General features: G+C 43.9%; 3 protein-coding genes and 1 long non-coding RNA gene across 4 annotated transcripts; 1 reads left to right on the top strand and 3 right to left on the bottom strand.

Annotated features, from left to right (window-relative positions):
* Positions 1 to 330: 330 nt before the first annotated feature.
* LOC124702702 (methionine aminopeptidase 2B-like) lies at positions 331 to 5971 on the bottom strand. Its single transcript, XM_047234860.1, has 12 exons — positions 5880 to 5971; positions 5231 to 5381; positions 5048 to 5084; positions 4860 to 4964; positions 4520 to 4619; positions 4281 to 4426; positions 4113 to 4204; positions 3879 to 3973; positions 3415 to 3511; positions 3179 to 3322; positions 772 to 989; positions 331 to 685 (listed from the first exon to the last, which is right to left on the bottom strand). The coding sequence occupies exons 1-12, from the start codon at positions 5949 to 5951 to the stop codon at positions 575 to 577; spliced, it is 1368 nt and encodes a 455-aa protein (XP_047090816.1). The 5' UTR covers positions 5952 to 5971; the 3' UTR covers positions 331 to 574.
* Positions 5972 to 7706: 1735 nt separating this feature from the next.
* LOC124702691 (probable beta-1,4-xylosyltransferase IRX14) lies at positions 7707 to 11451 on the bottom strand. The gene is made up of 3 exons (XM_047234852.1): positions 10605 to 11451; positions 9983 to 10531; positions 7707 to 8158 (listed from the first exon to the last, which is right to left on the bottom strand). Exons 1-3 carry the CDS (start codon positions 11423 to 11425, stop codon positions 7966 to 7968), a joined length of 1563 nt encoding a protein of 520 aa, XP_047090808.1. The 5' UTR covers positions 11426 to 11451; the 3' UTR covers positions 7707 to 7965.
* Positions 11452 to 17149: 5698 nt separating this feature from the next.
* Positions 17150 to 17623, top strand: LOC124684706. The gene is made up of 3 exons (XR_006997124.1): positions 17150 to 17202; positions 17405 to 17485; positions 17575 to 17623. It is a non-coding gene; the product is annotated as an uncharacterized LOC124684706 (long non-coding RNA).
* A 3878-nt stretch (positions 17624 to 21501) lies between these two features.
* Positions 21502 to 26771, bottom strand: LOC124702679 (EH domain-containing protein 1-like). Its single transcript, XM_047234844.1, has 16 exons — positions 26639 to 26771; positions 26470 to 26549; positions 26310 to 26378; positions 26136 to 26193; positions 25997 to 26049; positions 25857 to 25899; positions 25721 to 25782; positions 24599 to 24712; positions 24370 to 24472; positions 24220 to 24269; positions 23526 to 23654; positions 23201 to 23452; positions 23040 to 23119; positions 22642 to 22768; positions 22415 to 22558; positions 21502 to 22083 (listed from the first exon to the last, which is right to left on the bottom strand). The coding sequence occupies exons 1-16, from the start codon at positions 26715 to 26717 to the stop codon at positions 21898 to 21900; spliced, it is 1629 nt and encodes a 542-aa protein (XP_047090800.1). The 5' UTR covers positions 26718 to 26771; the 3' UTR covers positions 21502 to 21897.
* Positions 26772 to 26990: the final 219 nt, after the last annotated feature.

Below are 26990 nucleotides of genomic sequence, written 5' to 3'. Positions count from 1 at the left end.
CCATGGTGTTGATGGCTTGATGGTGACGGCGACGCAGTGACGTGCTGACGGAGCTGGAGATGGGTTTTTTTCGAGAGTAAATAGGTCGAGTTCCTTGATTTTCATTTCATACGCTAGAATTTTGAAGTACTCGGTTCATTTCATACGCCACAACTTCTAAAGTAAGTTCATTGGACACAAAAGATTTCCTGCAAATATGTGACTGGTCGGTGAGACATGAATCCGCAACATTTGTCAACTGGCCGTCTACAGGAACAAACGATCGTCGCACAAAAACATTCATTTTCCATAGTTCCATGCTGGAGATGAAGTTATCTGAATGGTAGAATATAATCTTTGTAGAGGAATTCAGCGAAATGCAACACGGTACCAATTCTTACAAACCAGTTTTCAAAAAAAAAAAAACTCAGAAATAAAGAAATGTGCTCAATGTAACAGTAAACCATTACGGCACGGAATTACTGATCTGGCCGGCTCTGACACGCTATTTGATCGGGAAAAAACACACACAGGTTGCCCAAGACAGTACAAAATGACCGTGCCAGCAACCGGTACAAAGATGCTGCGGCGCCCATCAGTAGTCATCGCCTCTGGATATCACCTCTTTGCAGGTTGGTCTGAGCAAGATGGTGTGCTCGAACTGCGACACGTAGCTCCCCCTCACGTCGCACAACGGAGGGTACGGCTGCAAACAGGGCAAAGCAACCTTGACTAACCAATGCCAATGACAGGGATCAGACATTTGAGCGAAAATGGTGGTATTTTACATACCTGAATGATGCCAACATCACATAGGTTTTTCAGGGCCATGAGATACTTGGTCTCGCCGATGCGGTCCAAGTACCGGCGGCAGAAAGCAAGCGTTCCAAAGTTGTTGTTGATTGTCCCGAGCAGTTGCTTGGCTTTGGCTACCCTCAGTGGTACATGCCCAACATCAAAGTTCTTCATGTAATGGCTGCACTCCAAGTCCTCCCTCACAAATCCCTTTCCTGCAAACAGAATGACGGTTATATGTCCTCGGGGGCAAAAGAAATCTTAATCAAGGCTATACTTCAGTCTATCTCGACATATGCTATGGGTGTATTCAAATTCCCATTGGGACTCGTCGATGATCTTGAGCAAATCATACGCAACTTCTGGTGGGGAGATGAACAGAATAAAAAGAAGCTCCATTGGCTAGCTTGGGATAAAATCACACGTCCTAAAGCGAAGGGAGGCACAGGATTCCGAGATCTACGTGTCTTTAACCAGGCCCTTCTGGCACGTCAAGCCTGGCGACTTTTACAATTTCCTGATAGTTTGTGTGCTCGACTCCTGAAAGCTCGCTACTATCCTTCGGGCCATCTTATTGACACAGCTTTTATCCAGAATCAGTCTCAGACGTGGCAGGGTATAGTTCATGGTCTGGATTTACTCAAAAGAGGAATTATATGGAGGATTGGTACAGGCTATAATGTGAAGATCTTTCGTGACAATTGGCTTCCTAGACCCGGTGCTCTGAAAGTTGATGGAAGGAGAGGACATTCGCGGAAGAAGTGGGTAGCTGATCTTATTGATCATGAATCCAGAACGTGGAATGAAGCTATTGTTCGTGAGTGTGTGTGGCCCCATGATGCAAATACCATCTTAAATATTAAATTGCCATCTCGTGCAACGGAGGATTTTATTGCCTGGAGTGGCGAAAGTAACGGAGCTTTTAGCGTCCGTTCAGCGTATAGAATCGGCATGCAAGATTCGTGGCAGCGACTGAATCAGGGCCAATCTAGTTCAGAACCAGACGGCGATCGGAGAATTTGGGATCTCGTGTGGAAGGCAAAGGTCCCACAGAAGATGCGTGTCTTTGCTTGGCGGACTGCGACAGACTCTCTAGGTGTACTCACGGGACTTCACCGTAGAATAAGTTCGGTTAGCCCAGTCTGCTCTATATGTGGGCAAGAGGAGGAGGATGCACACCATGCCCTTGTCCGCTGTACCCTGGCGCGTGCTTTGCGAGATGAGCTGCGTGCACACTGGTCCCTCCCTACAGAATCTATTTTCATGAACAATTGCAAGGACTGGTTTTTTCAGCTTCTAGGCTCGACAACTTTGGAGGTACAAGCGAAGGTTATTTATTTGTTATGGAGATCCTGGCATCACCGCAACAATGTAGTCCATGGTGACGGGAAGGCTTCGATTTCGTCCTCGGTTCAATTCTTGGTGAACTATCAACAATCCTATGCGGCAGTGACTAATGGGAACAATGCCACCTTGGATGTATGCTCCTCTTGGACTCCTCCGGGCGACGGCAAAATAAAGGCCAATGTTGATGCTGGTTGGGACTCAGTGTCGAAGCACGCTGGACTTGGGATCATCATTCGTGATCAGCTGGGGCAAGTGATATTAACGGAATGGAAATTTATTCCTTTTTGCAATAGCGCTGAGGAAGCGGAAGTGCTGGCTTGTCTTGAAGGAATTCGGCATTTGATCAATCTACAGAGGTGGCCAGCGATCTTGGAGTCTGATTGTCTCCGTGCTGTGATGTCGATATCGTCTGAGTCCGTGGAACAATCTCCAAGCTGGGCACTAATTCTAGAGGCACGGGAACTTCTGAAGATCTTTCGAGACATCGTCGTCTCAAAGGTGGACCGTGTGTGCAATGGCGTTGCTCATGTCTTGGCGCAAGTAGGAAAATCAGGTGTTAGTGCTATTTTATGTGACTCTGTCCCCGACTGCGTTCGGGACCTGGTTTTTCTAGATTGTAAGAACACTCTGTAATCCTTGGGCAGCAGGTTTTCTTTCGCACTCTTTTCCTTACCAGGGTACCTGAGGGGACTGGAAGGTTTTTAATGAGGCGGCCTGCTGCATCTTATAATATATGTGTTCTTATGTCAAAAAAAAAAAAAAAGAATGACGGTTATGAAATGTAAGACTGAAATTGAACACCTGCCTAACCAGGAAAAACAGATGTATGTTGTTCAGATGAAAGCCATGATAGTTAAATACCAAGGGAAATGCCTTTGACTTGCCATTAATAAAGAATTTGAACATGATCCTACTTAGGGAAAACATATACCGATTGTTCAATGTTCAGATGAAAGCCATGCTGGAGATATAATAGGGAAAATGCCTTTCACAAAAGTGATGCTATTAAAAAGACTAATTATTGTATCTGGACTAATTAGTTCATATGGTGATGTACCTGTCGACCCGAAAGTTTCAATTGCATAAAATTCACCCTCTTCCATTTTCGTTTGCTCTCCACCTTTTACAATTGGAACTGATTTCCCCGCATGGATTTGGTATGGCCCAATGCTGTGTCCATTGAGATTTCGCACACTTTTTACTGCCACAAAACAAGCAACTTGAATTGTCATGCTGTCGCTACACTTCCAATATCGCAGAATGAGAAAAATAAAAGTATGAAACTACACGCACCTTCGAACACTTTCCCATTAATTTCAACCTCATATGACTCCATTACTTCTTGGATTGCAGCACCAACATCACCAAGCCGTGCATCTATTCCAGCTTCCTGGAATGAAGGATAAGTATTATTCAATAACAAAGAATAGAACTAATTTAAGGGGATGTTATTTCACATAGCCATTTATCAGATCATTAACAGGTGAAAAATGAAATTCAAATGAGACCCAAATAAATCACCATACATAAACAGCTGAGAGATGACATATGCTGTGACACTTGAATAAACAATACAATCAGGTAATCAAAAGCAGAAGCTTCAGCCAAACCCTATCAACGTAGTGTTTAACCAAGTAGAGCTGCTACCAGATATATTAAATGCAATTGTGCTTATGGGGAGCATTCATTTGGTATATCAGAGTCCATTGACTTAATATACCACAGCCTTCAAAGAGTGAACAGAATGTGTAGATTACCTTGATACCAGTATTTGTGGCATCTCTTGTTGCTTGAAGCAATGGATCAAACATGGGATTGAATGCGACAGTAAATGCACAATCAACTATGTACCCTGGGAATAATCACAGTATCATGTTAGGTTTTGATATCAGGAACAGCATGACATTATACTTGCAAGGACAAAACCTTACACAATATACACCAAAACATCATTGAAGAAAGAATGGAACAAGGTAATACAACAGACAGACCATCTATATGTGTCCCAAAATCCAGCTTCATCACATCATCATATTGTAGAACAGTTTTATCACCAGAATTTGGAGTCCAATGAGCTGCAACCCTAAACATTGAATTTATTCATCAACGTAAGAATAGTATGCAGTGGCACTAGGAAACACTCCAATATGAAACCATACCAATTCAACGAGCATCCTGTTGGAAAGGCAATACCAGCTTGCAGTCCATTCTCCTTGATAAGTTTCCGAACCATGTTTTCCAAAGTTTCACAGAGTTCAGTCATCAACATTCCAGGCTTCACAATGCTCCTCATGTATTTCCTCACCTAGCAAACAATATTATATATTGTAGAGCTGTAAGCAACAATAGATGCAATCAAAATTAAGCTGCAAAAAGAAAAGGCTAGTATGTTCTAAACCTGTCTATGAACTTCTGCTGCTCGGCGAACAGAATTGTACATCGGCTTTTGTATTCGTTCCAGTTCCCTCTTTTCTTCACTAGTTGTTCTCCATAAATTACTGAAGAGCAATAACATGATTAAATGAAACATATGATAATTATCATTTTCAGAGTTCTTCATTAACAGCAAATGAAACAAAATACAATTTATGCGTCGTTTTCAGGAGTTAAGGTCATTCATACAATTTGAACCCAGGTGTTAGTGTGGCTTGTTTAATTGAGATGCTAAGCACCATATTCCTAACATCTGATAATTCATTACAGCGAAAATTCTACAGTTGGGATAGACTTATACTTACTCATCCTTGTATTGCTGGATTTCACCCTCAGGAAAATCACCTGAAGGGAAAAGCTCATCAACGGGGATGGATGGAGGGTCTGTCTGCTGAAGAGGGGTCTTCTTTCTACAAAAAAACACATGACACGCTCGTAAAACAGAGAAAACCTGACAAGACCATTAATGGTTCAACTGAATAACAGAACTCACTTTGCCTTGCTTTTCTTCTTTTTCTTCTTCGCAGCTGCTGAACCATTTCAAAGAGAACAGTTAGAATGATCACATGACTGAAATCCCAGTTCCCAGATGCTAGACTCAATAGCCGAAACACCAATGGTCCAGCTCTAGGAGAGAAAACTCAGCTAATGAGAACTTGCAAAGTACAGCTATCACCTGCTGCTCCATCTTCAGATGGACCATCGTCGTCATCATCCTCTGGTGGCGAGGACTGAGCTCCTGGAGTAGCACCATTGCTATCTGCAACTTTGGGTTCTTTTGACGAGGTTACATCCGATTCTACACTAGCTGCCTTATTCAGATTCTCCTGCAGCAAAAATGGGCAGCCTATTAACCGTCAAAGAAAATATACAGCAGTGCAAGGGCCACTCAAGAGAAGGATGATATGTGAGGTTCAGCAATCCACACGATCACATATCACTATCTAACTCAGGCACGTAGAGGCTAGCAATGTCATCAAGGGCTTTGTACAGGCATTAAGAGAATTCAGGGATAAGTTAGAAGAACAGATAGAGAAAAAGTATGGACTCAACGTCCCCAAGCTTACAGATGAGGCAATGAAAAATCAATAATCATAATCACTGGCAATTGTTGTGTCTATGAGAATACCAATTCGGCAAAGCAGAACAGTATCGGTATAAATAGCTTGGAATGGTTCTTATTCATCCCCGACATTTTTTTCCTCAATGTACAGACAGAAGTATGAGATACGAATATACAACCATGCAAGAATAGATACTGCCAGAACGGACATTCAAGCTTCAGTTCAGGGAAAGAAAATTAACTTCTGCAGCACAGTACTTACTTTGGTCTCAGTTTGCCCAACATGCAATGCCTCCATCTCCTTGGTGGCTGCATCTGTGCTAGCCCCAGCCATAATTGTATATTCCTGAAGCTTAATAACCTGAATGTAGCAGAATGAACAAAATCATAAGCACCAACTGATCACGAATTACATGTCATGATATATGTATCCCTGTTTAGAAGGGCAATCATATTCACTGCCTTGCAGTGATGACAAGGGCGCATTTGGAAGGGTGTGACTATTTCTCAGTCGACTGAGAACTAATTTCGTTCTTAGTTTGATGATGTCATCAAATTTTAGTTGCAACTCATGACTAGCACGAATCAAGATGCAAATCAAATGGTATTAGACTTGACTAAGCACGAAGTTAGTTCTCAGAGCAAATCCCTATTTGGAAACCAGTATAGGGTTCCATCCCACTTGGGAAGGAGGTAAAACCACAAGGTTTAAGTTTAGGTCACGCGTGCTAATTAAACCAAATAATGCAACTTTCCTCATAAATTTGTATATGCCAATACTCGAATTATCGATCTCATACACATCACACAAAATTCAATCACTGTTCCGGTATAATCCTCTCATACAGTTCAACTGAGTATATCGATCAACAACAAAGGAAAGGAAATCCAACCTTGCCGTCAGAAGGCGCTGAAGTCCTCGGCACTGGACGGCGCGCGGCCGACGGAGAGGAGCGAGGGAGACGGCGGCCTGCCGGGAGGACGCGCGCGGGAGGCGGAGTGGAGGCGGCGGATGCTGGGTTCGGTGGGGCCGGCTGTGGCTGTCGGGGGAGGACGCGGGAGGCAGAGTGGCGGAGTGGCGGAGTGGCGGAGTGGCGGCTGCGGGCGGCGGGCGGCGGGCGGTGACCGGTGACTGGAGGGTTTACGGACGAGGTGGCGGTATCCCACAATCGCACGCCAAGTTGGAGGGCAAACACGGACCGCGTCAATGCCAACTTCCTGTACAAAAAAAAAGTTTACCAATCCAAAAATAGATTGATGACAAATGCGCCCACACGAAAGAAAACTGCGTGCGGACACTTGGATATTTTGAGGAATTCAAACGATTTGCATAGTAATTTCGGAGATTGAAATCTTCAGGAATTTTCCTGATGTCGTTTTATTTGTAAGGAATTTTTAAGCAATTTTCTTTGTACTTCCTCCATCCATAAAAGAATGTTAGAGATGTATCTAAATTTGAATGTCTACACTAAAGTGTGTCTAGATATACATAAATTTAGACAAACTTGTGACATTCTTTTATTGACAGAGGTAGAACTTTACTAGATTTCATAGAAAATCTAGCATCAACTCAAACCTTATTTTTTCCTGCGATAGAATAATTCAGTAGAATTAGAGTTAGCATGACCCTATTATTCGCTTCAGCAATCTGGAACCTAGAAGTTGACCAGGAATCCGACTAGTCTGATTGCAACGATGGAGAAGCATCGACCCTTCCCTGCGTAGCACGGCTCACCTCACATGGACGGACAGGACGGAGCTCCTCGTGGAAAGCGTTGGCCAAAGATAGGCAAAGTCCCAAACCCATGTCCCGGGGTCGTGATCTAGCCTGTGGGAGAACTATGCACCTCTGCACTCGGGTTGAAACACGGGATCCGTGGGAGTATATCACTTTGCAAGTCATGCATAATACTAAGCAGTATGTCCTATATTTTTTGCATCAGCAATTGGATAAAGAAGCCAACAACTTCTTCAAATTTACCAATTAATACAGCCGAGTACAACGCACGGTGCGAAGGGGGAAATTGTGCCTGAAGACACTGATCTATCACACGAAACTTCAGAAGTCAAGATGCATACAGAATTTCCAGAGCGCAGAACACCATTTTCTTGACGCGATTGCGGTTGTATATTACAGCACAACAAGTAGAGCTACATACCATACCGAATCAGCCTTCTACGGAAGACATATCCCAGCATGGGGCGTTTGTCATTACCACCGGAGCAAAACATCAGGAAAAAAAATAAACACAATACCCACCAGGGTCAAACTGGATACGCCTCCTATTGTAGATACCGCGGATGTAAGATAATGTGAGATGTACATTACATGGTCGGTTCGTCCTGCCTCAGTTCTGAACGTCACCCTTCCGTTTAGTGGTGGTGCTCCGGGGCCGAGCTGATCGGTTGGTTCGTGACAGCCGCCTATCCTCCTGCTCTTGCTTGCCCTCTAGCTGCTCCGATGAAACTTCGGTGGTGGTTTCTGGCCACGGCGTGCGCTTGGCAGGAATGACAACTTCCAAAGGTGGCTCAATTACCCAACTGCAAAGGAAGAACTCAAGTTATTACAGCTAAAGATGGAAAATTCAACGGGCTTAATATGAAAGAGAAGAAAAATATTATGAGCGAACAGTCTGATAATCTGACAGGTAGCACAATATTATGTTTGACTGCAATGAAATCAAGAGTATCAGTGAAAACCCTTTTACTATTTCCAAGTTTCTCAGGAGGGAGAAGATGAATTTAAAAACAGACTCACATGATGAATGGGTTACTTTTTCTTAGTATTTTAAGGGCCCGTTCTTAAACAATGTAATTATACCATGCTCAATTACATGAAACATTTGCATCCAAAATTCAAACGCACGTCACGGCAACAATATATTGATACTTCTTTGTCATCAAATTGCCATGTGGCAGTGGCACCATGCCAGCAGAACAATCAATCTTAAATAGTTACATAAAAACAGAAATAGACTGCAGTTATTAAACATTAGTACCTCTGTTCATAACAAGATGTCTTAACTTTGTTAAAATATATATGTGTCTTAGTGTGTAGATACATGCAAATTTAGATAAAGTTGAGACATCCTTTTATGGACAGACGGAGTACTACGTTGGCTCTAATGCCCACCAAGGGACAAGTGGGGGTGGCTGCAGATTAATGCGCCCAACACACACACAGATGCTACTTAATAGAACTGTCGTCTGTTGGGTCAACCTAAGTTCGTTACTTCAGCACTTTCAATGAAGTGGAATAACAAAAATAGTATAGCATTAAATGTAAAGAGACATTCATGGAAAGAGAAACAACATCTGTTCTATTTGGAGTGTATATCCGAATCTATTTCCTTCGCAGACAAGAATTAGTGTTGCAAATTTAAAATTAGTACGAAAATGAAAGCTAAGTAAAATGGTCCCGGTGATTACCTTAACCGTATTACAAGTAAAAGTGTAAACCACACAAGAAATACAAGACCACAATGTAAATCTTCAACCAGACAGTCAATGGACTTCTAATTGAGTTCTTAAAGAATTTTCATGAAACAAATTCACATGTGATGGGATCAGCACCACTCAGCCCAATGCAACCATACTAAATATGGCCAATGGTGAAGCCAGGAAAATTCTGGAGCCTAGGCAATAGCACAAAATTAACTATCTGGTTGTCCAAGATACACCGGTATAGATAGGCCAATACTACTATTTCTCAAACACCAGTTTATCAATATCTCTATTAACATAAGGTTCAAAGATTTAACTATGGAATTGAACAGAAAGATTACTCTAAAACAAGCTAATTGATACAGATATTCGAGCAATTGATCTAGTATAAAATTACATCACTAAACAAAGAAGCAAAGTGGGGGTATCAGCCTGAGGTACTTAAATTAGTAGATGCCATGTCAAATCAGTATGGACGTTATGGCAAATTAAGAAACGCTTTTGCAAATAAGTATTAGATTCGTAAGTATGAAGTAGCAAAACAAATACAATAGACAACAACCAAAGCAGAAAATGACTGTTGCCACACCTATAGAGCTCTTCCTCACCATCAATTTTACAACCAAGCACAGTATTTCAGTGACTGATAAATAGTTGGGTTTACCCTACAAAGGCTGAGACTGGCTACGCAGGTAGTAAGTCCGGTCAGGCCTAATTAACAGAGGGGGTTGTCTGTGATCTGCATTTACATGACGCGTTTAACATAATATTGGGCAGAAGGTGAAGTTCTTTTTTCAATAAGATGGGAAAATGGTAAGTGTGCTATAAAACACCATACAGTACGCGACTTTCTACGAACAAAAAACAGGGTAGTTAAAATGGCCAGCAAAATGTAACGAGAAAGCCTAAAATAATTCTTACCCTGGTGGAAACTTGCTGTCGGCCCGGGCTTCAACACGGAGCCACCACAGCAGAATCTTCTTCCCACAGTTCCCCAACGGCTCAACGAAGGACGCATCGTTCAAGAGCGTAAGCGGGTTCTCAATCTCCTCCCCATTCTCCCCCACAGCATCAAGGTCCTTGACCCAGTCGGGCTTGCCCTCGGCCTCCTTCCAGAGCATCCTGGAGTTGATGACGAAGCCAGCCCACTCGAGGCCCCTGGGCAGCACGGGCGCGGCCTCGCCGACCACGGCGGCGGTCTTCCCGGAGAAGGGCAGCGTGTTGAAGGTGTGCCACCCGGCCAGCTGCCCCGACGCGTTGCAGGCGGGGCCCTGCACCGGGAGCGGCATGCTCTTCCTGTCCTCCTCGGTGAGGCGCGGCTGCTCGGCGGCCCCCGTGTGCGCGAGGATGCCGACGGAGACGGCGGCCATCCACTGCACCTTCTGCGCCTCGTCGAAGAGCTCCATGCTGTGCACGTTGCTGTCGTCCGCGAACACCACCACTCCGTCCATCTTCCTCTCCCGGATCACCCTGCGGGAGCAAGCAAGCGAGTGAGCGAGCAGATGATTTTGAGGCTGTGGGAGGAAGTAGCTAGGGAGCATACCGTAGGGCGTGTAGTCGCATGCGGTTCTCGGTGGCGTGGCGTTCGGCCCAGTCGAGGGGCATGCGGTCGGGGAAGGGGAGGTGGACGACGGTGAGGCCGGAGCGGGCGAGGAGTTCCGCGGTGGCGTTGGTGACGCCGCCGGCCTCGACGACGAGCCAGGTGAGCGGGTATGGCACGTTGCGGAGCGAGTGGAGGAGGCCGGTGAGGTGGAGCGCCTGGAAGGCGCGGTGGTAGGTGGGGGTGACGGCGAGCACGTGGCGCGGCTCGCGGACGCCGTACCAGCGGCGCTGCTCCTCCTGCACGCGGTCCATGATGCGGTGCGCGCGCATGACCTCGACGGGGTCCGGGTGCGGCCAGGGCCGGATCCGGATCCCGTGGCGGCCCACGACGACGTGGCTCTGCGTGCCCTCCTCGAGGGTGGTGGTGAGGTTGGTGGTGGTGGGGGGTGGGGGGGTGGAGGGGTTGAAGGAGAGCGTGAAGGTGTTGGTGGTGGTGGTGGTGGTCGTGGTGGTGGTGGTGGTGGTGGTGATGGCGCGGAGGACGGCTGAGGAGGATGGGTTGTTGGTGTTGGAGGCGGCGTAGAGCGCGCTGGTGGAGAAGAGCAGGAAGAAGAGGAGGCGGGAGAAGCGGAAGCCGAGGAAGAGCGAGATTAGGCAGCAGAGCGCGTGGAGCAGGAACCAGAAGGTGGAGGAGGAGCTGGGCTTCGCGGCGCCGTCGGAGGCGGCGGCTGCGCCCTCGACGCCGCCGGCGGAGGAGCGGGCCGCGGAGGAGGCTGCGGCGGACCGCCGCAGCTGGCTCTGCGGCAGCAGCGACTTCATCATCGCCGCCGGATCTGGTCTCCTGCTGCCGCCGCCAGCGTCCCGTGAATCGATTCAACCGATCGTAATCGGTCGCCGGTGGATGGGTTTTGAGGGAGGGGGGAAGGAGGTGGGTGGTGGGTGAAGTGCGGTGCACGAAAGAGCGGGTGCGGTGGGCTGCGCGGCTCAGCTATCGTTGGTCAGTGTGGAAAGGGAAGAAAGGGAGGGGATAGGTTGGTGCCGGACGGGGACGGAGGCGTGAAGCGGAGCGCGTCGGGCTGGAGTTGGAGGAAGGCGACGCGGAAGGGAAGGAACGGGTCGGGTTGGACCGGGCCGGGGCCGCCCGCGCGGGTCGCCAGGGTTTCCGCGCGTGTTCGGCGACGCCTTGTCATTTCCTTCCTCCTCTCTCTCTCTCTCCGGTTTCAAACTATTTTTTCCTGCCTAATTTTGTGTGTACTGTTTTTTGAGCTACTATGGTGGTACCGGTTTTTTTTTTTTTTGTTCGTCACGTTTACAATCATTGACGCGGATGCAAAGCAGGCGTCGGCGAGGCACCGGTTTGCGCCAGGCTGCCAGCAGCGTTTGACTTCCGGGCCTAGTGTCGGTTTAGTTAGGCGACTTGCTTTTGACCTCGTGACTCCTACCTGCCTTTGCTGGTTTGTGTTTTCTTGTTTTCCTTTTGAGCTGCTAGGAGTATTTCTCCTATAAATGTCCCTAGACTACCCTCTCAACCAGGGGTCTGAGAGGGGCAACTGAATCTGGTTCACACGTTTGGCAATGCACAGTAAAATCTTTCCCCCACTTTTCATCTCAGCCATCCGTTGCACTAACTTTTCTTTTACCCATTGCATATGTTGCTGCGTGCATGACGGCTGGGCCAGACCGTGTGCGGGGGCCTCCAACCAGAGACATCAACGGCTGCTCGTTGGCGTCGCTTTCCTTAGCCTTTCTTTTTGACAGGGTGAAAACCTAGCGTTCCTGGGCCTCCTCCCGTCCCCAATCGCGTGATTGCTCTCCTCCCCCAATCCCCCGATCCCTCCAGTCAGCCGCCTCCGTCCTCCTCCCCCGATTCTTGCCGCCTCCTCTCCTCCTCTCCAAGGCGCCGCAGAAGGGATCAGTGGAGGCCGCACAACGCAGTTGATGTGAGCCAGGAGGGAGCGTGGGAGCCGCCGCCACCTCCTGCAGTGAGCTCCGATGGAGGCGGCGACCAGGGAAAGAATGGACGGTCGGGGCCGCGGCAAGCAGGGAAGGATCCGTCGGGTCAGCCCGAGTGATGGAGGTGCATGCAGGGGGTCACCACGGCTTGGGCAGCCGATTCGGGTGGTGGCGTCGGTGGTGGCGGGTGGAGGTGAGGCGGGAGCGGCCGGAGATAGGATCGCGGGGGGCGGATCTACGGCGGCGACTGGAGGCGCCGGGCACGGCGGAGACGGGCCAGTGCAGGGTGGATCTGCTCCGGCGACCACCGGAGGCGACGGGCTCGCGCGGGGCGGATCCACGGAGCTACTTCTCTCGCTGCCTCGAATCGTCCATGGCCCGGACGAGCGGAAGGGCCGCCACTCGTCTCGCCGCCTCGCATCGTCGCGAGGAGCTGTCTTCGCCTCTCTTTCAGCTGCTATGGTACGCGAAAGATCCGCCACCCTCCTCCCAGTTTTGTCCGTCCATGGCCTGGTCATCCCATTCCCCTTTATATATCTCTCTCTCTCAACTGCTTGGGAGGGAAGAAGGTGTTGGTGTTCAAGAGATGGGGAGATGGGGTGGCTGCTGGGATTCGTTCACATCCATGGCTCTGTACCAAAAATCCCCAAACCCTAGGTTATTTCTGCATGTTCAGGCCATGAATCGTCTCCTTCTCTGAAATGGTGGGCTTTCTCCAATTGATCATATGCTATTCTTGCTTTAGCTAAAGATTGCAAGTTGTTGTCCGCTGCAGGAGACAGACTCTAGCCTCCATTCTCGCTTCATTAAATTGCCGGCGCAATGCAGAGCTAGCTCCAATTATAATATTATATGCAGTTTGTTTTGTCAAATTGTTTCCTGGTTTGAGGCTGAAGATGTGCACACTAATTATTTCTATAGATGTCAGGCGTAAAAGACTATTGATTGGATGACAATAGGAGGACAAGAGATGCCACATTACCTCCTTGGCCCTCCTTGGCCTCTTTTCCCGTAAAGGATCTGCAGGTTCTCTCTGTCTTTTTGGTCAGTAACTCTGACATGTTTACCATAGCTACATGTAGTCTTATACATCTAAGAATTTATTTTAATTAGAAAAAGCACTACTTTATAGTGCTATTGTTGGCTCAGTAATGGTGCCTTTCAACCTCTGACACATACTATTTCCTTTACATGCTTATTATTGACCTGCATGGAAAGATCAAGATTATGCCAGACCATAAAGTTATTTGGCTGAATCCTCTTATATGAAGCAAGTGCACTGTGCAGATTACATATACGTTTTGGACATGGAGCCACATTCATTGCCAATAAGATCATTTTCTGCATCGTGAGTCATAGATCCTCCTCTCATGTTTGTTTTATTCAACATAATTGTCTCCACGTGTCTATATTATTGAATTCGGTGAATGTCCGGTGAAATTCGGTGAATCGTATATGTTTGTTTGGGCTGGTAATTAGTCTTTGAAATTACTCTAGCCGTTCCAGTTAGGTAATGTTCATAAAAAGTTATTAACTTCATGTGGATGTTTCCTGGTAGAAAGAATTTATAATGAGTATTAAAGTTCTACGGATATCTGCTGTAATGAGTATTACAATGAGATTCTATAGTGGTTTTAGGAGCCAGGATGTCTGCTCTAATGTTAATAGCAGCAAAGTAGAAGGTTTCTTGAAGTCTATTAAAACTCTCTGGATTTAGTATTTTGTGTGTCTATGATCGAAGTGGATTTCCTCACCTTTTTTTTCCTATGCATATTGTCTCCCCACAATGGATCACATTTTGCTGTCAATTTACAAGTGGTGTGTGCTTACTTGTTTAAATTTTTTCCTGAGCTTGCCAATTATTTCAGTTTTCTACTTTATTACAACGTCTGTAATTCTTAGCGCTGCAAGAATTAGTGAGACTATTAGAACTAAATTCTGAATATTTAGCTTTTTCATGTGAGAGAAATAGCATTCTGAAAATAGCAGTGTTTTAAAGAAAAACATAGCAACACTCGACGGTTTGCAGGCTCATGTCTTGACACCATATGCGCCTCCCTGGCAAGTCCATGGTTCTCAAGTGTTTTGTTCAGCGGCAACAAAGGAGGGTGCTTTCAGATTTAGTTATCTCTGGATGTTTAGGCTTATGAAGTAAATGATTTTTCCAGTCGTTGGATTGGGAAATTAAGACGTATTCCCTGGAAAGAGGCTTATTCGTTGGTTGTACTGTGCTGGCTGTGCTTCCCTGGAACGAATCAGTTTAGGCTTATTCTCTGGTCGTACTGTGCTGTCCTTTGGCCACCCTGGACGGGGTTTAACAGCAAAAAGGTATGGGAAGATAAGAATTTGCTAAACCTATACGAGCTTGCGTCACAGGTGATCCTTGTTACCATGTACTCACAATTGTGTTGCATGGACTCTTTTTTTGCTTGGGAAGGAGCTCCTTATTAGGAATGGCCATTTCTTTTTATAATACCCCTGGTTTCATTGATAGCTATGCTTAACTTGGGAGATATTTGCTTTTCCTTAAGCATATTCTTTATAGTTTTAAATGCATATCATATTCTTTGCGATATATAATTTCCTAATGAGTAGTCCTATCGCTTGAACGCGCTCACGTACATAATAAGCCAACCTCGACATTGTTTTCAGCACTATCGGCGATCGAAGAGGCATACGGTACGCTAACATTCTAACAATATCCCAGTAGCATTACTACATATAAAGGGCGATATACTATTTCCTAATTTTGTTATTGTTTTACAGTTGAGTTTGGGTGCCCAGGAGACGGCAACGTTGGTGTCCATGTGTCCTGCTGCAGGTGTTGCCGCTTCTGAAGCGATGGAGAGGAGCAACGGATGATAGCTTGGGGATACTTGATAGGTAATCTATGATCCACCTCCAAATTTTATCATGATTTGCACTGTTCATTTTGGCTCGAGGTTATACTGTTACGATGATGCATGTTCAGCTAAGATCACGTGTGCACAGATGAACTGCAAATGACAATCAATTAGGAAGTTTGGACATTTGCTGCAAGCTGTTAGCCATCGTGGCCCTAAGCACCAGGTACAAAAATATAGCCTAGAGAGTTGGTATTTGGTACGAAAGAGTGGATACATGAATTTGCATTAAGCCTTTCCGTGATGTTTTCTGTAGGTGAAACAAGAAGCTTGGTGGTTGGTCATGGGGAATGTTGCAGGCTTGGAGCTATATGGTCTGAAGAGAATTAGTTCTGCAGATTGTATGCTTAACACTCGCATACAATTGCCACATACGTGCCATGCCCAGGTAATAATGCCTCCCGCATGTGAATGAAGTTTGATAAGGGAACCTTAACATGACTATATTGTTATGCTCTTCGGTGTCTAAAATTCTACTTAAACAGCAATAATAATTGAGTAGCGAACTAAATGTCAGACTCCAGTATGCTCGAGCCAATATATTATTTCCAGATTTTTATTAATTCTTGCCGATTTTTTTGGGCTAGCTGTTCAATATGGCTGCTATTATAATATTTCAGAGACTGTCATTGAGCTCCTCAAATCACTAGCTGATGAGGGAAGCAGGGGTACATGGATGCTAGGATGGAGGCAACAAAGAATTGTTCTCAGTTGGAAGGTAGTCTCAGATCTGCATCTGATTATACCAATTGTTTTAACCCATCTCTCATGTTATTTTTCCGGATTTTAATATGCTCAGGTGTCATTTTAATGATATCATATAGTTGAGTACCTCCTTTCTCTTCCCTTCAGCAATGCAGCGCCAGAGTCTAAGCTTGTAACCGGATGGTAGGTGCTAGCAAATTAGCAGGTTATCGAATCGTTTACATATTGTATTAGCCGGTTGATGCCTAGCGATGGCCTTCTTTTTTATGTACATGAGCCCACCTAAAATTTGTAAAGTATGGAAGAGTACATGAGCCTAGGATTTAGAGATTATTAAAAAAAGAAAATTGTATGTGGGCCAGCTTAATCTACATTTATTAGATGTCATATACTAATTGTTCATGTAGGCCTGCATGTGCTTATTTCAGATAATGGCCTGCAAAAGATATGAGATGAATGGTGATAGCAATAGGACATTTAGATCCAGTTTATAAGATACCGCTGCCACAATTACATGGATCTGCTTACCTTCTTACTTTACCTCTTAACTAATATTGATAAGATAAGGAGCCTTTCATGGCTGAATTCGGAAGCTGAGGTTTTCCCCCAAAAGCTTCAACAATTTTCATTGGTTGTTCATTTTCGGAAAATTACCAACATGATAGACTTCGAGTTCTGAACTTAAATGAACACTTGTTTCTCTTCTAAATCTTAATTGTCGCTTTTTTGCAGCTTTCCCTTGAGTCTCGGACGGATGCTTACCGAAGTACGACCTGAAGAGAAAACGAATGTTCCAACGATCGAAGCTCCAGTGAAGACGGCAATGATGTCATTGAGCTTCCTCATGTACCTTTTAAAGCACTACAGATGCAATAAGCTCCAAGGATAACAGGTTTTGACCCCATGCTCTTTCATTTTTAAAGTATACCGTGTCTCATTTGCATGTAATATTTATTATGGAGCATTGATAATGTGTTTTGAATTGACAGTTTTGGGAGAGGCAGTACCTACTTAGTCGGACGGAACTGACCTGAACAGGTACAAGTCCTGCAGTTTTGAAGGAGCTGTAAAATATCTACCATTTGATTGTGCTATTTTATTTCAGTTATTTCATTATTTTTAGTGTATGCCTATTGTACATTCAGTAGTCTTGGCCTAAATTATGGCACCGGTGTCCTATTGTCTCTTGATTGTCACTTTAGACTGATTTGCACTTGCAGCATACTCGTATGTATGCGAGAACCTCGTCTCCTCAAGATGGCTGCAGTTAACCTAGATAATACAACCTCAAGCGACGCCGGCAACAAACACCCCCAACTAGGTACGGTTCATGTGCGTGCTCTTCTCCCTTCTTCCTTATGGCTGCCCCTCTCTGATCCCCCCTGTAATTTATTTTGATTTTGCTGCTAGGATTCGGCTGTCCAGAAGATTCAGAGACAGTGACAACGGCCATCTGCAGGTATGATTATCCTACTGACCTCTCTTCTCCTCCATCGTCCATACACACTAGCATTATTCCCTCTTTCTTATATTTTTTCATGGGTGGAGGTGATTGTTTAATTTTTTTTACCATGTCTTAATGCCTCTCAATTCATTTTCTATTGGTTTTCTTCGTCTCCCCTGAGGAATGGCTCTTTCTATTTGGTGGAACAGAACAGGCAGGAAACACATGATCATTGATGTTCAGCTTGATTACCACAACAACAGAGTTTATTCTTTGTGCGAAGTGTTGCGCATCACTATGCCTCCCTCCACATCAAGTGCATCAAGGTAGAGCATCACTTTGTTTTTGTGCGGAAGGAAGAGCATTAGTTTATAAGCAGAGCAAGGTGGGCGTTGTTATATGCTTCTAGGTTCAAGGAATTCTAGAGGATAGAGTTTTAATTGCTTTCCCCCATTGTCAAATATTACTGATTATTGATGTGTGTGCTTTGTCAGGATTTAGGATGATAATGTTGTAGATGCCAACGATGAGGATTATTGATGTGTATATTGTGCCACATTCAAAATTATTTTCTAAACTGCATGTTCATAGATGGTACGTGTTGTAGGCAAGTAATCTGGTTGTGAAATTTAAATTGACTTCTTCTGCTGATCTGATGTAGGTACAGTTACTACCATGTTTATCAATTTTAGTTTGTCCCCGGTCATTTCAGCCAATATTTTCTAAATCAAAATATATATTAGTCTTGACAACATGTCTACTTTTTAACTGATGTTACTATTGGGTTCCTTTTCTTTAGCTGTTGGTGTGCCATGGTAATTGTCCTAAAGGAAAACTAACTAAATATGTTGTGTTTGTAACATGATTTTGGTGTGTTTGAAATTATACCACTTACCACTCATATTGCATTTTTTCCTCAGACAGAAAGAACATTATTCTATTCTCACCCAATTTATTATTTCATACATCACATGCTAAATGTATTCTCAGGGCAAAGGCAATGTGTACTAGAGATTTTGGTTGCTGCATATTCAAATCTGTCTCAGTTATTGCTGTATCGCTTGTCTTGATATTCAGAATTTAGCATGGATTTTTATGTTCTTGATAATCCTATATAAATTGCTCAAACTGAGTTGATGTTAAACAAAAAAACTCAAAAATGGTTTATGGCAAACGAAACAACTCTATGTCCTATATAACTTACGTTTCCTTCAATCCCGTTCTAGAAATGAATACTATAGAAATGTTTTCAAATTTCCTTCGATGCTTTATTTAAATGAGTGACTGTTTGTATGTTGCAATTTATTTCTAGAATATCATTGATGGGACCCATCACATGGAAGTGATCTACAAGTAGTTTGCAATATATACTTAAGATCTCAAAGTACAACAATCAGTTTTCAAACATCTGTTTTCTCTTTTCAAATGGCACGCATCGACATAGGATGGAAGGTAGAAAAGAAGAATGCAATACTTTTTTCTACCCTCTTGTATCAACCGACACACGAGTGGGAATGTTGATTAACTTTAGCACGACATCTTTTGCACTGATGCACAACAAAAAGACAACAATTCCTTATAGCTTCAAGGTTTATTTTTTAGCATTTATTTGTAGATATATGGATATCTTTTTCACACTTTGCGTTTACTAATGAAAAATTATATTCTCTAGGTGATCACTAGCTTGCCACCGCATGAAGGACCTAACCTGAGCTTTCACGCGCTTGATGAACAATTTGACCTGTTAGATAAAGTAGGTGTTTTCTGTGCCTGTTATTTGTTAGTTTCTTAGTGCTTGTTTCTTACTGCAATTTCTGTCTGTGCTACTTCAAACAGGTTTTGAATACATGGGATAACATGGTTGGTGTTGAGCACTTGGAAGAGGATTCTGATGGCAAGGCGAGACTGAAGGCTCGGCATTCTGCTGGATAAATGAGCGCCTCCCGGAGAGGGTGTGGAATGGTCTACATGGAGTACAGGTGCTGCCTCGCTGTATTTCCATTTGATTTTTGCCTCTATACTGTAATTTCATTGTAGTTTGTTTTCTGAATGCTTACGTGCGAGAGGAGTGAAGAAGGACCCAGCTAAGAGGCATCAGCTAAGCTGTATAAGACACATTGCACTTAGTGGTTCTGTTAGTATGGCATCTGCTGTATTTGCTTTGCTGGGACATGGTGTGATTACTGGATCTATCTGGCATGATGTGTGTATCACTGTTAGGAGCTTTTGCCAGATTTCATATTGATTCTCTCACTGATTACAATCTTATCGGGAGAAGTCCTCGAGTTTCTTGTGGCTAGAAGAAATTTTGGTCATCCTTCCGCTGCTTCGTTCTAGGTGTCTTCAGTTTCACATTGCAAGAGTCAATAAATCAATATTAGTCATGCTCCATTCACTTGCCATACGAGAGTAGTCAAGCTTATAAGGAGAACGAGGACATTTGTCTTACATGGAGTAAATATTGGTGTAGCACATGTATACGAAATATTAGGAATCGACATTGGAAGCCTTGTACAGCATGGCTACATCGCTTGCTTCTATACAGAGTTATGAGATTAACGCAAATGGTGGAAATTATTTACGTGGGGCAAACATTTGTAATAGTCTACTCACAATACGTAGAAACATTATTCTTGAAAATAGTAATTGTCTTTTTATTTTTCTTTTATAATGATACTTATTTCGGTACAATAACCATAATTTGGTGGGGTGCTTATACAAAGCTAAAAAGCTGAAAAAGTGTAAAATTGTACTAAATTATTATATCTTGGCGCAAAACCTTGATGAAATGGTGTGTCCGCAAAATACTAAAGCAATTAAATTGCAGGTTAATTCTTAATACTAAAATAAACTAAAATTTATGATTTAAATTATGTCTTGATTCTGCCATTTGCGCGATAGCGCAACGGGTCATCTAGTTGGTTTATAATTTTGCAGCAGATAAGAGGGGGTTTGCCTAGGTATTCATGTGGGATTTTGTTAGCGTCCTAGGCCCCACCTCCAAGCCGTGTTCACCCAGCCCAGCCCATAAATGGAGAGCCCTCTCCGTTCCAAAACACCGGCATGATTGGTCTCCCCGCAATACCCTTCCACTAGCGAGGTGGGACTAAAGTCACCGGCAACATTGGTATCCTACCATCTAATAATCCCCCCTAGGAAGCCCCTAAGACCGGCATAGCGACCCTAGCCCTAATACCAATTGCTACCGTCTCGGGCCCGCCTCAACACACTCGTGTGTCCTCTCCAGCCGTTTAGCGTATTTGGCCTAGCCCATAAATGGAGAGCCCTCTCCATCCCAAAAGACCGACCTGATGAAATTGTAGAAGGCCTATTTGTTTGCGTGATTTAAAAAATAATAAATGAATAAAAAAGTAAGAACAAAATGCCGTTTTAAGGCTAAAAAAAATGCAGGAATCAGTATAAGTTGTTTGGTTACAACATAAGAGAATATCCAACATTTCTAAAGATTGTGTATATCATAGTTATTGTAATTTTTGAAGAGGTCAGACATCTTACTAGATATTATATGAAAATTTAGTATATGAAAACAATCTATAGGAGTTTTCGAGGATACATTCCTCTTAATCACATACACTCTACTCCGTATATGGAAACTCCTATGATTAAAATCCTACAAATCTATTGAACCACTCCTCCTGTGGCAGAAAAAACCAACAGTTGCCAAAAGCAAAATACTAGTACTCCAAAATGAATAATATGAAGCCGCATTTAACTTCTACAGTGCGATGAAGGACCTCTACGCATCGCTCGTTATAGAAAAACTCCAATAACAAAAAGTTGGCTCTGGCCCCAAACTGTTGCCATGAAAGTTGATCTCTACTATGCCAAAATGAAATAATAATGCAACCACATATAGCGAAACAGGTTGCTGCTACTCAGAAAAACACCTCTCAAAGTGGTCCACTATTCTTCACAGGTAGTTAATTGACTGGATCGCATCAACAAGAATTGAAGATGTTCCTCAGAAACGCATAGATACTCATTGGAAGTTAAAAATGGGCCACCAACCTGCCGTTTCATTCTTTACATGCCAAACTGTCAATCCAGCAGGCCAGATGTCCAGAGAACAATTGAGCAATTGCTTCTGATTCTTATGCATAATACAGTTATACAACAATGGGTAGAATGTCGCAATAAACACCCCAAGACCCATGAAACACTGGCGATGTTGGTGCTGCACAACAAATTTCAACACTACGTTAAGGAGCGTCCATCCACGCCACACGTGTTGGTGTAAACCAATGCCATTTTCCAATCAAGATGTGTGTTCACTCGTAAGGGTTCCTGAAGTTCTTAAGAAGCTCCGGGATGTCGTACCCGAGCATGTCGTCCACCGCCTGGATCATCTTGGGCTTGACCTTCTCAAACTTGTCGATGCTGTAGCCACCCAGCACATCTCTGAAGTGGTCAACGAAAGGGAAATCTCCTGCTGGAAGATGATGTTCCCTTTGTACCTGCACCAACAGACACAGTTATTAGTCGTGCATTAAGATTACAAATTGAGTGTGTAAAAGCAGAAGTTCAGACAGTCAGCAAAAACACTATTTAGCTCTTTCTGCCACCACTATAGAACTTCTAAACTAGCAGAACACAAGTTAAAACTGTACTAATTATTAAGCAATGGTGGCTTGGCAAGTAATAACATGGTACAATGCCAATATAGCAAAACAAGGCACCTGGATAAAGAACTTCTGATATGAAATCATAAGCAAGGGCCACAATGTCCTGTCAATCTACATTGGTTCTGGACTGGCTAGGAAGTTAAAGATGCGAGGAAATACATACCTTTGCAAACTCATCCTCCAAATTGTCTATAAGTCGCTGTTGAGCTTTAGCTTTCCCCATCATCGTAGGCATCTGGTTCTTTAGATGGCCAATTATATAAGCATGTATCTTGGCAGCTCTAGCACGTTTCACGAATTCATTGATCTGTACATATATACCGATGGGGTTAATTTGTGAAAAAACAGGAGACCAGGACTTAAAAAGAACACAACGGTGAAAAAGCTTACTCGGCGGTCACAAGCTTTCTTTGGTATATCTTTTAGATCAGAAAGAAGATCATCCTGCTCTTTCTCAAACAGTTCCTTTCCGATAGGACCAACAGCTGATTCCTTTACTGGTTTGTCATTGAATGATCTGCATTCAATTCTGAAGTGAGTTCACTGTGCCAACATGCTGGGGCGTTCCAGTAATTACCATTTTACAAACACAAGATTCAGATATTGTTGCTTAAGTAGATCAAAGTACGCCACATACTTCTCTGAGATAAACGAACACAACTATGGCACTTCTAATAGTATTCAATCTAGATTTTTGACAAGATTTTAAGTCGTTGGTAATCTGTAGCAAAATACAATAGATAGGACTATATGAGTGAGACAAAGTAGATGAGGGCATGGGCGGTTACCCAATATAAACGCGTGACACCTCAGGGGTATTCAATACTTTACCAAGAGACCACATAAGTGCACCATACACTCTCATAAGCTGCAGGGAAAATACTGTTACGTACAGAAAACAAAGCATAAACATCAAAACTCATGCAGAGAGAACAATGAATGACTCTACCTGTTGTGTGTCAATTTGGTCTGCCTTGTTTAGAACTACACGTATTTTGTCATCATGCCCACGTAGAGATCCGATGACACGTTTAAACTCATCACTGATATCAAGCTTGTGAGGATCAAATAGAAGAAGAATGAGGTCACACTTGGCAGCAAACCATGATGTAACACCAGTGAATTCATAGCTGCGTTGTGTCCGTTGCTTTTCACCAGAAAGAACACCAGGTGTGTCGACAAACGTGATATGCTCCAGTAGCTTCAACATACAAGTTAGGTATCAGTTTCTACATAACCATGTGTCTCCTAGATGCATCAAAACAAAATCTTACCGGATGTGGCATCTGAGAGCATTCGAACTTGGATAAAAACGAAGTCCCAAATGTTGTAAGACCACTAAAAGGCATATCTGCTTGAACAGCTAAAGTATTCCCAGGAATAGTTCGTTCATCAGGTCCTGACTGGTAAGAGGGAAAATAGTTAACGGGCTACTGAAGCAACTAACAGTGACAAATATAGGTAAAGCACTGCACATTAATATACTAGCTGGGCATGTGGACAATGCAAGTTGTTTAAATTGCACAAACATCTGATCTAAGCCCCAACAATGGAAATAAAAACAGATTGACAGTGGACATTTAACCTCAGCTACAAGCTCCATAAGCAGGAATAAGTACAAACCAGCAGCCATTACAGAAGACACACTCCAAACAATACCTATAGCTTGGTGATCCAGAGGAAAGTTTCACAAAAGGGGGAGAATGCCAATCAATGCAGCACTGTGCTAAAGTCATGAGCTAGATAAGTAACACTATTCTCAAAAGTCACCAACACACAATCAATGGCGACATACAAAAATTTAACAGCAATTGTCCACTAATGCATGAAGAATTGTACTCCAGTGTTCTGCTAACCATGTATTGTGCATTTCAATTAACTTAGTTCAGAAATCATATCTGGGGGTAATAAATTTTGGTCCACCTAGTATTGCTACAAATAAAAAAAATAAGAGTGCCTAAAGTTTACCATGACAACAACAAATCTGTCGGTTGTTGGCTCTGGTCCAATATGGGCACCTGTAGAAGTGCAAAGCAGAAGATTAATTGTCAGTTTGTCTCATGGCATGTAATTAAATTAAACCCAGAAACTACAGATCCATGTATTTCCAGGAAATACCTGGATAGCTTGTTTTTAGCAGATGCTTGATAAAAGTAGTTTTCCCCGTTGAATATTGACCTAAGAGCATAACCATCGGCTTTGCATCAAAATCACTGTTTGTCTGCAAAAGGATAATATTATTTTGTACTTAAGTAGCTTACTTTTAAGGTAATACCACAAAGTAACTGAAGTAGTAATCTGTAACTCGTATAGAGACCAGATATGGAAATGACAAGTATTTATTTACCAGTAATGGAGACACAAAATCATTGAATTTGTATGCAACTTCCAAAGGCTTCAATTTTTCGATGTATAGTCTTTTTAAACCATCAATGACAGAAGTAACAGCAGTCAGAGGTATCTGTGATGAAAACACAATAAACAAGGTCAGGATGTATGGCACATGTGCCCTTGAGGAAATTACCATCATTTGACAGACAATTGCTTGCTTGCAACAAGGCCGTACTATTTAACCTAATGACATGCAAGTCTGCAACGTTTAATATTGCGCGATAAAAACAAAAGTACAAAATGCTTTATTAGTTCATAAAGCATGATCATTCAAAGGGTTCCTATGGTTTCTTGCATATGCCCTGTAGTGAGGTTCTGTTTAGCAAAATTAAGTGTAACCTTTTGTGTCTAAGTTCATTAACTGAACCTCTACTGAGATCAATAGGGAATTCCCATAAAATGAACCAGGCTTCATTACGACATCGATGTACACATAAAAGATTATGTTCTCGTAGCACTTGGTTGGGTACAGCAGAGCTGCACTAGCTAAATGATGTGAGATTGATGCCTTCATCCCTTGTTAGACAATCATTGACATGAGAAGGAACTTCCCTATTTTGTCAAACCTTCCTTTTATGTTAGTTAAAACATCAGCAATTCGCCAAAGTTACTTAAATTTAGACACCAAGTACTGCCTCTCTGTAAATACTATTGCATAGTTTATAAAAAAAAGAGGAAAGAAGCCCTGCTGGAAGAAAAAAAAGGTACTCCCTCTATTCCTATTTAATTTACTTTAATTGGAACCACTGCTAGTTCATTTGTCTTGTGTCCCTGTGTCGATTAAAACTGAACAGAGGGAGTATGCATTATACGAAGATAACTACATTCAAACCCCGAAATGAATACGGCCCTTTCAATGTTGCTTTGAAATACATGTCAACCCTTCACCTCACCCCATGACTCATATATGACGAAATTCTACCTCAGTGTTAACTCTCAAAAGGTTCATTTATACAACAACAAAAAGCAAAATTCTATGCTAGTATTGAACAATGAACATGTTGGAAACGGAGCTTGCTAATATTCTGTAAGAGCTTGAAACGACAAGCCAACTTAAAAGGAAGAACATGAACACTACCTTCTTCAATGACTTGGAGGTGAACCAATGGTCTGTCGAAGGTCCTTGCGCCTGAGGAAATCCTGCACAAACACAAAGGGCTTGCTTCATATATTTCTCACCGGCGTGACTTGCTATTCACAGGTCCATCCCTTACCATCGCCAGCCTGATCGGCCCTCTTTACCAGATGCTTGGACCTCTGAAAAGACGTTACCATCGCGCTTACAGAGCAGTGGAATGAAGCAAGTAATCACGGCAAATACTAACGACGCTGCATCGAGGCGTAACGGACTTACCGCAAGCAGAGTATCCAGCCCCTCCATCACTGGAGTATTCAAGCTGCTTAGATCTGTCAGCAAGCAGTGTGGACAAATTAGCATCGATTAAATGAAGCGGTAAATGAAGGGAGCTGGTTTGGTGTGTAGCAGCAACAACCGTCACGCTTAATGCTGTCCGGGGTGATCTCATCCCCCGCTTGCGCCAGAGAGACGAGCTGCCAGCAATCGCAGCAAACCAGTCACGAAGTGAAAACTAACTAACAGAGCAAGGAATATAGTGGTAGCACGGAAGTAGGATGATGGATGGTGAAGTGGAAGTGGCGAGGAGAACCTGCATCGCCGTGACGAACTCGCCGAAGCCGAGGTACCCCAGCCGCTTGGAGTCCGCGATGGCCCAGACCTTGAGGCGCGAGGTGGCACGTTAGAGAGACCGGAGTAGTAAGAGGTCTACAGTAGTAGCAGGGGATTGAGGGGAGAGCGGCGCGCGGTACCTGCTTGAGGTCGGCGCGGGGGAGCCTGGACATGCCGAAGAACTTGATGGCGTCGGGGCCCGTGATGCGGCCGTCGCCATCTGCGCGCGAGCAGAGGAGAGCAGGTCAGGGGATCGAATCGAATCGAATCGAAAGGGGAATGGGGATCGGAGGGGGGCCGGGATCGGACCTGAGTCGGCGAAGGCGAACCACTCGGAGTAGATCTTCTGGTGCTCCTTGGAGCAGCTGCTCGCCGCCCCGATCTCCATGGCCCCCGACCTCGGTCGCCGCGGGGCCTTGCCTTGGCAGCTGGGAGAAGCAAAGGTAGGTAGTAAAACCCTACGACGTGGCGACGCTGCCGGGGTAGCAACTAGCAGCAGCGATTTCAAAAAAGGATTTTACTTCTGATGGTACTACACGGGGGATTGATTGAGTTCTGGTGGAGTTTGGCTCGAGCCCACGCGGCGTTGCTTTGCTTGATTGATGCCGCGTTGCCCAACACCGTTGACGTTAAGAAACCTCGCGAGATGGTTGACCGGATC

The sequence above is a fragment of the Lolium rigidum genome, chromosome 1, assembly GCF_022539505.1.
Source record: "Lolium rigidum isolate FL_2022 chromosome 1, APGP_CSIRO_Lrig_0.1, whole genome shotgun sequence".
NCBI classification, from domain to species: Eukaryota; Viridiplantae; Streptophyta; class Magnoliopsida; order Poales; family Poaceae; genus Lolium; species Lolium rigidum.
The sequence above is the reverse complement of the archived record's forward strand: the minus strand, read 5'-3'. Positions and strand labels throughout refer to the sequence as shown.